General features: G+C 48.1%; 1 protein-coding gene across 1 annotated transcript; it reads left to right on the top strand.

Annotated features, from left to right (window-relative positions):
- Nucleotides 1-1,410: 1,410 nt before the first annotated feature.
- On the top strand, nucleotides 1,411-3,238 carry LOC124695345 (transcription factor BHLH3-like). Its single transcript, XM_047228201.1, has 4 exons — nucleotides 1,411-2,046; nucleotides 2,207-2,383; nucleotides 2,476-2,646; nucleotides 2,778-3,238. Exons 1-4 carry the CDS (start codon nucleotides 1,411-1,413, stop codon nucleotides 2,862-2,864), a joined length of 1,071 nt encoding a protein of 356 aa, XP_047084157.1. The 3' UTR covers nucleotides 2,865-3,238.
- The last annotated feature ends 5,382 nt before the right edge of the window (nucleotides 3,239-8,620 follow it).

The following is an 8,620-nucleotide window of genomic DNA, read 5'->3' as shown; positions in this document are numbered from 1 at the left end:
CAGACAGCAGGGACAGGTGGCACACACAGCTGTACGGAGAGAATCAAGCTGACGCCAAATAGCAGCACTCGAGTGTAGAACTCATCAATAGTAGAATCACCCTCGTTGAAGGGCATGCTCTGGCGGACCACGGACGAGTAGAGAGCATCCCCGGACGGCCGATAGCGCCGACGAAGAAAAGCCCACCGAGCGAGCAGCGGTGGGAAGACCCATAAACTCAGCAAGACATGCGAGGCGGAACACCGGAGGTGAGAACAAGCAGCAGCACGAGCATCCTCATCTATCCACCGAGTGTACTCGGTCGGATCCAGCCGGTAAGTCGCAACGGCAGTAGAGTGGTCCTGGACCTTCCGGTCATAATCAGCCGCAGCAAGTGTCATCGGCACTTTTGGCTGCATCCTTATCCGCCCGAGTAACATCGGGGGCAAGGGCAACGAGTGGCGGTGCAACAGGCACCGTAGGAGCAACGGGCGCGGCGGACAGGAGACCTCGCCGTGAAAGAACACCCCAAAGACGAAGACCGCGCATGTGGACGCGCATGAAGGCAGCGAAATCAGGGTAATTCGCGCCATCAAAGATCACCGGGCAGCGAGGGATCGCAACATAGCCCGAGGAAGACATAGTTTTTTTTTTTTTTTTGCTTTTTTTTTTCTCTCAGATGGAAGTCAACCGACTAGGATCGGTAGCCTGGAAAATCAGAAAATCGGCAGCACAGCCAGAGAGAACGACGAGAATCTCCAGGGGCAGGGACGGGCGCCAGGGAACTTGGGCGCCAGGGAACTTGGGCTTGGGGGAAGGCAGCCACAGGCAGGGCAGATCGGCGCGGCAGCCACGCGCAGGGGAGATCGGCGAACGGGAATCGGCAGGGGACGGGCGCCTGGAGACTTGGGGGAAGGCGCGCGTCGGAGATCGGCGCGGCAGCCACGCGCAGGGGAGATCGGCGAACGGGAATCGGCAGGGGACGGGCGCCTGGAGACTTGGGGGAAGGCGCGCGTCGGAGATCGGCGCGGCAGCCACGCGCAGGGGAGATCGGCGCAGAGGAGATCGCGGCAGGGACGAGCACCTGAAGATCGACTTCGGCCAGGAGATTGTCCACGCGCGGGGGAGCGGGGCCGGAGGAGATCACGCGCAGGGGAGATCGGGGCGGCCACGCGCGGAGCAGAGGAGAGATCGAGTCGGGAGAAGCCGGCAGTGGGACGGCCGGGAACAAGTCTTCGGAAGGATCAATTCTGCTCTGATACCATGTTAGGGAATATACTTGTTGTATTACCAGGGGGCCAAAGGCCACAATATATAGTACATGTACAGGTGCACATATGCAGAAAGCCCCCTAACATATGGGGAAACTACAATATACAAATATATACATCTAACAACTACTAGATCCCAATACTTTGGGGCCATCCGGCCATGGATCATCTTGACGACGAGTCGTTCTTGGACGCGCTCATGTCGCTCCGGGGAGAGGCGGTGCCGCCGCCGACGACGACCATGAGGGCGCCGTGGCAAGCGTACCCGTCGCCGGCTGGCGGCATGATGCCGAGCGACCTCCTCTTCTATGGAAGCGAGGGCGCCGCCGAAGCGAGGAGGAACCACGACGTGCCGGCGCCGTTCCAGGACCTGCTTGCTCCCGTGCCGCCGGCCGCGCCTCCGCACCCGCACGCGCGGGACGAGTTCAACTTCGACTGCTTGAGTGAAGTGTGCAACCCATACAAGAGCTGCGTCGGAGGCGTTTCGTTGCAGGTCGACGCGCCTGGCCAGGCGTTTGGTCATCCCCTCCACGACGCCATGGAGGAGGACGGCACCAGCGGCGATAAGCTGCATCCCGGTGGTGGGTCGTCGTCCTCACAGACGGTGTTCATGTTCGGAGGTGGAGGCCATGGGGAGATGACCGGCATGGTCAGAGGCGTCTCAGACACCCACCCTAGAAGCAAGCATCTCCACGGCGGAGGTCCGTCGAAGAACCTCATGGCCGAGAGGCGGCGGCGGAAGCGGCTCAACGACCGCCTCTCCATGCTCCGCTCCATCGTCCCCAAGATTAGCAAGGTTCGTGTGAACTAATGATACATCCAACCTCGAAAAAAAAAACTAATGATACATTGCTGATTCCTGGTTGCCCTCTGAGTCCCTGACTGACCTAATAATTTAATTAACCTGGCTTCTTGATTTCTGACGACGTCTGACTGATGGATTAATCGAGCTGCAGATGGATAGGACTTCGATTCTCGGGGACACCATAGACTACGTGAAGGAGCTCACGGAGCGAATCAAAACACTTGAGGAGGAAATCGGCGCCACGCCCGAGGAGCTGAACCTTCTGAACGCAGGGAAGAATTTCTCCGGCGATAGCAACGACGACGTGCCGATGAGGAATTCCACCAAGGTATACGTCAAATATACGCACGCGTGCTGGAGGTACAGATTTATTACACGGTCGATCGAGACTAAGTACTCCTGTAAATCAACCGTTAGCAGTTTGCCGTCGAAAAGAGGGGCGACGGCGGCACGAGCATCGACATCTTCTGCGCGACAAGCCCTGGCGTGCTGCTCTCGACGGTGAGCGCACTGGAGGTGCTGGGGCTGGAGATCGAGCAATGCGTCGTCAGCTGCTTCAGTGACTTCGGCATGCAAGCGTCCTGCTCACAGGTAAGCAACCGATTAATCGCGGGCTCAATTTCTGAAATAGTTCTTCCCTCTCGAGCTAAATTTGCCATGTTCGAATTGATCTATCTTTTGTGCGAATCTAATTCGATCGTTCACGCATGACCTAACGGCAGGAGGAAGGGAAGAGGCAAGTGGTAAGCACCGACGCGATCAAGCAGGCAGTGTACAGGAGTGCGGGCTATGGCGGAACGTGTCTCTAGCTAGCTAGAGATCGACCCCGTCAATTCATCAAGCATGAAGAGCAATCTGTTCATAATCGTCGATGACTGTGAGTTGAGTGCTTGGTTTGCATATATTTGCGTGAACTTTTATTGAGACATCTAGTTAATTGCATGATTTAATGTAGAGTGTTCATCTTAATGAAGAGACGTGAGTAAGTTCACATGTCGTTGTTATCATGTAGAGTGTTCATCTGTTGAAGATACATTTTTATGTGTTACAGTAAGTTCACCTGTTGTACCGGATTGTAATCGTTGATTCGTAGGGTGTGTCTCTGTGTGTGATGCATGTATTGAGTGGAGTATTGGATTTGGCCGACATTGAAAGATACCGATTGTTGCTGTTTTTGGTTGCACAGTGTTACGGATTCTTGTCTCTTCTGAATGTTTAGCTGTTTCCTGACACGAATGGTTCGTCATGTTTTTGTCTCGGCCATCTTATGGGCATATATGAACAAAAACATAGTTGAACGATTGTGTACGTGGGGGCACTCCGCACAAAAGAACAAGCTCTGAAGAGTAACTGTCATACTGTAAAGTACTCAATATGTTTTTGAGAATTCGGCAGGTGAGCTGCTCGATATATTAATAGAAGAAGATTGGCTCAGTTAATAAGGGAAACCGGGCCCAAAAACCGTACAACGTGACCCAGTTTATGAGGAAAACCGAGTCGAAAACCTGGAAAGTGGAACAAGACTAACACACACCCTAACACGGCAAGAAAGTCGGTGCCTCCACAGGCGGCGCCTTCAAGAAGGTAGCGGCATAGCTGCCGCCGTCGCCCGCTCCGAAGGAGCTTGGGTTTTCACCCGGAGACCACACGACACACGCAGCGGCCGGAGATTCCGCACACGATGACGCCAACAAGAAGGAAAACGACACCAAAAGGCGCCGCCGCCATCGGCACTGGCCAGGCACTGTGCAAGACTTTCGTCTGGCAACCTCTCCGCCGCGGGCCAAAAGCAGGGCATGAAGCTTTCTCCACCCAACGAGCCTGCGCGCGCGCTAGCGCCAGCGATGCACAAAGCAGCCACCGGGAAGCCGAGCAGCGCAGCGCAAGGCCACCCGCGTCCACCACAAGCCAGACAGAAGCCGCACCATGGCCGGACGGGGCGAGGAGCAGGACGGACGACGAGCTGCGGAGAGCAGCGAAGGTCGAAGCCGCCCCGCAAACCCGCCGGCAGGGCCAACGCGCAGGGGCACCGACGCGAGGAGCGGTCGGAGATGCGCCGCGGCAGGGACGACGGCGAACCACGCCGAGGCAAGGGCGACGCGGGCAGGAACGCCTCCACCAGGACACGCGGCAGAGAAGAACCGCGGGAGGCGCCGAGGAAGGACGGGACACACACCGGAAGGGCCGGGGAGCGGCGCACAGGCCGCGGCCCTCCAGGCCCAGATCGAGCCCAAACGGGCCCAGATCGGGCCCTCCCCAGCCTGAACCGCGCCATGGTCGGGCGTCGGCGGGCGGCGAGCTGCAGGAGGCAGCAGGGGGGCCGCGAGGCGCGACGCCACGGCGAGGGGCGCAGGAGGGGCGGGGGACGGCGGCGACCTCCGGGGTCCGGCATGGCGTCCTCCCTCCGGGACGACCGTGCGAGAGCCCGAGAGGCATAGGTCCTCGCCGCCCCCTTCATCGGCGGCGGACGGCTTAGCCGCCGGCGGCCTCGGGAGGCGACGAGGGAGCGGGCAGGGTCTAGGAGGCGGCGGCGGCGGGCTGGGGATGGGCTCCCCTGTCGCCTGGAGGAGGCGACCGAGGGGAGCGGGGGGAGTTTGCAAGTACTCAATATGTGGATGCCGGAACAGGCAAGGTGATCCCTCCATTGATCCGTTCCATCAGGCTAGCTTAATGGTTCACGGAAGCATATAGTAGTAATTGTAAGTACTATATATATGCATTTTGCATCATGACATATTGGCATTTCATATATATCGAAGTGAATCGTTATTTTATGGTCACAAGTGATATGATAGAACTGAAGATGAACATGTGCACGAGTATTCAACGGGAGGTTTAACCTTAAATTTTAAAAGAAGAAACCGCCACGTGAAATTTGACAGAAAAGGATGAGTGTGAAACTTAATTTAACGGCAAATACTCTGCATAAATAATATATGTAGGTCATTATTCCTTGTAACTTTCTAGGTACGTATATTTACATCTGCTATTGTTGAACTACACATATTACCCTTTTTTTGGGGCTTTTCTACTAGCAGGTTTCAAAAAGAACAATGTCCTGGCTTTAAATATTGAGCAGAAATATATAAAAGATTAAAAAACACTAAAATGAAATTGTGAGAAACTACCAAAACTGAAAATTATTCCAAAGTCGTATAGAGACATGCATCATATATAACTTTGCCTTTGTATTTTGGAAACATCTAGTGTACTAATCTACACAACTGGGATCACAGTTGTTTCACACAATGATGGATAATCCGTTTATGATGAGCGACCGTACCTATGGTTTTTCGCCCATGCTCAGTTTGCGGTAGTTGAATTGCACTATGTTGTGCTTAGTTGATAATCTGCTGTTTAAAATAGTCATGCAAGTATACAAATGGCCAAACAAACACCGAAATAGTTTAAAGTGACTGTGTAACAAAGATTCCATCGCAAATGCCAAACCCAACCTCGGTCTTTTTGGGATCTCTAGAGACATATTTCACAGGTAATTGGTTTTGATTGATTCTTTTGACCCATCCCTGACGGGAATGAGCATTTTAAAGAGAAAGAAATATTTTTGGATTGTAATTTGAGCACCCACAACACGAGGACACAAAGGAGACGCTAGGAATCTAATCCTAGTCTATCGACAGTTGCCTAGTTAAATCCTGAGCACCAGACGCAACATTTTGTCGGTCGACGCTACTCCATTTTTTCTCCAGCGGAACATAAATCTAGGGCGTTTGAGCATTTAATTAGCGCCTAAGCAAGCGCACATCATTGTGATGGTAAGCGCTTAGCTTTCTATTTAATGCGAGGGCAACATCTCAAAAATATAATTGCTTTTAATTATTTATTTATTTATAATGTTTTATATGTCATAGTTTTATACAAGTAATGTTATATAATTATTAAAACTACCAAACCTATTTTTAAATGAATTTTACCCAAATGAGCTTTTTTTAGTTGTTGCATATTATTGGATCAACTGTCATTGGTCAAGCAATATATCCGTTAATATCTATGTCAGTTCCGCTTTATGTTCGCAAAATTGACACATAGGTATGGCTTACATAAATCTAAAGAAAATTTCTCATATAATATTAAAAAAACAAATTACTCATAAACTAATTCAGAGGTAATAAAATTCAAATTATTTTGCAACAATAAGGGTATAATTACTTTTTCACACCTTTGTACTATATAGTTCTGCAATGGCATTTTTTTCCCGGAATTTCTATGTCCAACGGTTTTCCTTTTGAACCATATATTGTTGTGACCACAATCGTAGTCATGAACGTACATCGGGTGAAAAGTGTGGCAATGTTTCTATTAATCTTTATTTTACACGTGTGTGTCTTGCTCAATTGTATGGCCAATATTGTTTCTATGCTTGGGATCGTGTACATCAGTTTTGACTACAGAGTTTCTTTTTTTCTTGGGGTTCGAAAATAATTAAGAATAATATTTTTTAGGAACTTTAGTTTCCCCACGGCTGGTCGAACAGAATTCTACGAATCTTATCATAATATAATCTAGAATTTAGTGCATTCTTTAAAGGTCCTTAGTTTGTTCCTATTGTTCCTTTTTTTGCGCGAGTCTTTCTTCTCATGTACATGTCCCATTGAGTTGCGATGTTTGCTTTTCTTAGGCGAGTCTTTTTTTTCTCATGTCCATTTAGAGTTGGATGGACACATGAAGAGAAAAGATATAAAAAAATTGGAGAACACTTGATATGTCTCACTATTTCTATAGTTTGATAAGTAATATAGCTAAACAATAGAATTTTGCTTACGTATATCCCATGTGTAGTCTACCATGTGCTTGCATTAGCATGCACATATCTAGTTCCTTTAGAGAAAAATCTGACTTTCTAATCATTGTCTGCCGTATAATAATAATTCTCTTACTTAATATATATTGCATGTGTCGTGTAGAAGCAAATATTTTTTTTTTCTATTTAGCATGGAAGCAAATTGCTACCTATTTTCACGTTAATCTTTTTTTCACGCTAGTCTTTTTATTTTCCTGCAATACACGATGATCATAACCATTTAAGTGTAGATCGATCATGTACGTAATTTGTTTTTTAAATGGCATCTTATTCTTTTTTCTTTGAGATATGTTCTTTGTGGACCTATATGCTTCTTATCGTGCCATCAATTTACTTTTGTACACGTATATTTTTGTAAGAAACACTTATTATCTTTTAATCTTAGACATTAAAGAGCTATGCTGGTCCCACTTTATGGCAAAAATTTATCTTATACTTGGAGATTAGACTAGAAGTGTGTAATTAGAGGAAGACATTTCATATACTATAGGAAAACAAAACTATCATTCTTACTTAAAAATCATCTCTTAGCTAAGGTAGGGTACAAGTGTGACTTGTTTTTTCGTTTTTATATCTCTTTCAACTCAATAATTATTCAACGTCGCTCCAGCTAACCTTGAGAGCTTCGTCCAGCTTTGGACCACCATGCATGAGGTGCAATTTATCCCCCCAACAAGATACTCGATGGCTTCAACATATAGATGCCAATTCATCGGTTCCCATGCTCCTTCTGACACGAAGAAGATTTGGAGGGCTCAAGCTAAGCCACAATGCATATTGTTTGCTTAGCTCGTTCACCGTTAATCGCACGAATACCAAATCTTACTTTGTGGCACTGTGCCACATGATCCCATTTGCAAGCTTTGTCATAATCACCGCAACATGGTACACCATATTTGCCATGATTGTTCATTTGTTCTTTCACCGGGGAGGGGGGTTAGATCAAGTCTCATTCCTAGAATCTTGTGATCTTCTGGTGCCTTCCAATGTATCGATGAAAGACTAAGACTTTTACTGAAAAGGACACGAATTGAAGTGGATTCCTAGTGGAAGCATCACGTACATCAAATTGGGGGGGGGGGAGGAGCGCAATAGAAAGGTTTTCACAAACACGGTGCTGCCTCTTGTGGATTTGGTGCAACTTGTCGAGGATGAAATTGAGCAACGAGATTTCTCCGTCATATATGACCCTAAAGACTGGGCCATAGCTTCTTTTTTGTTTCTTTCTAGACGTCTTGATGCCCATCTTTTATCTTTCTCTAACATTGCAAAAGGTCCCTTTTTAACATGTAAAGCATATATTTGTATCTATGCTAATAGCTTCTTCCTAATCGGAAGATTCACAATTGATGGCTCGTGAAGACTATTACTTTATCTCCATCTAAATCAGGGTATGTTGTCTCGATGCGATACAAATATCTTCCTCTACCTGCCATAGAGTGCTAATCAATGCCAAGATATGAAAATCTCCTTCTTTACTTATTTTGTGCGGAAATAGAAGTATTTAGGATGAAATCAAGGGCAATTGATGAAGAATTACAATCTGAAGATGTCACCAAGTCAACAAAGGTTCGGAGCTCATTCACACAAGACTGAACCATCACTAGTATGGTCATGCCCGCCCATACGGCCTAACCGTATCATTTGTCGGTGGCTTCAACTTGTTAAACCCAGTATAAACGTGAAGGAACCCAGGGCATTCAAAAGACACAGAGAGAAAACCACATTCTACCACCATAGCCA

The sequence above is a fragment of the Lolium rigidum genome, chromosome 3, assembly GCF_022539505.1.
Source record: "Lolium rigidum isolate FL_2022 chromosome 3, APGP_CSIRO_Lrig_0.1, whole genome shotgun sequence".
Lineage (NCBI taxonomy): Eukaryota > Viridiplantae > Streptophyta > Magnoliopsida > Poales > Poaceae > Lolium > Lolium rigidum.
Note: the sequence above shows the minus strand (reverse complement) of the source record. Positions and strands in the feature narration are given on the sequence as shown.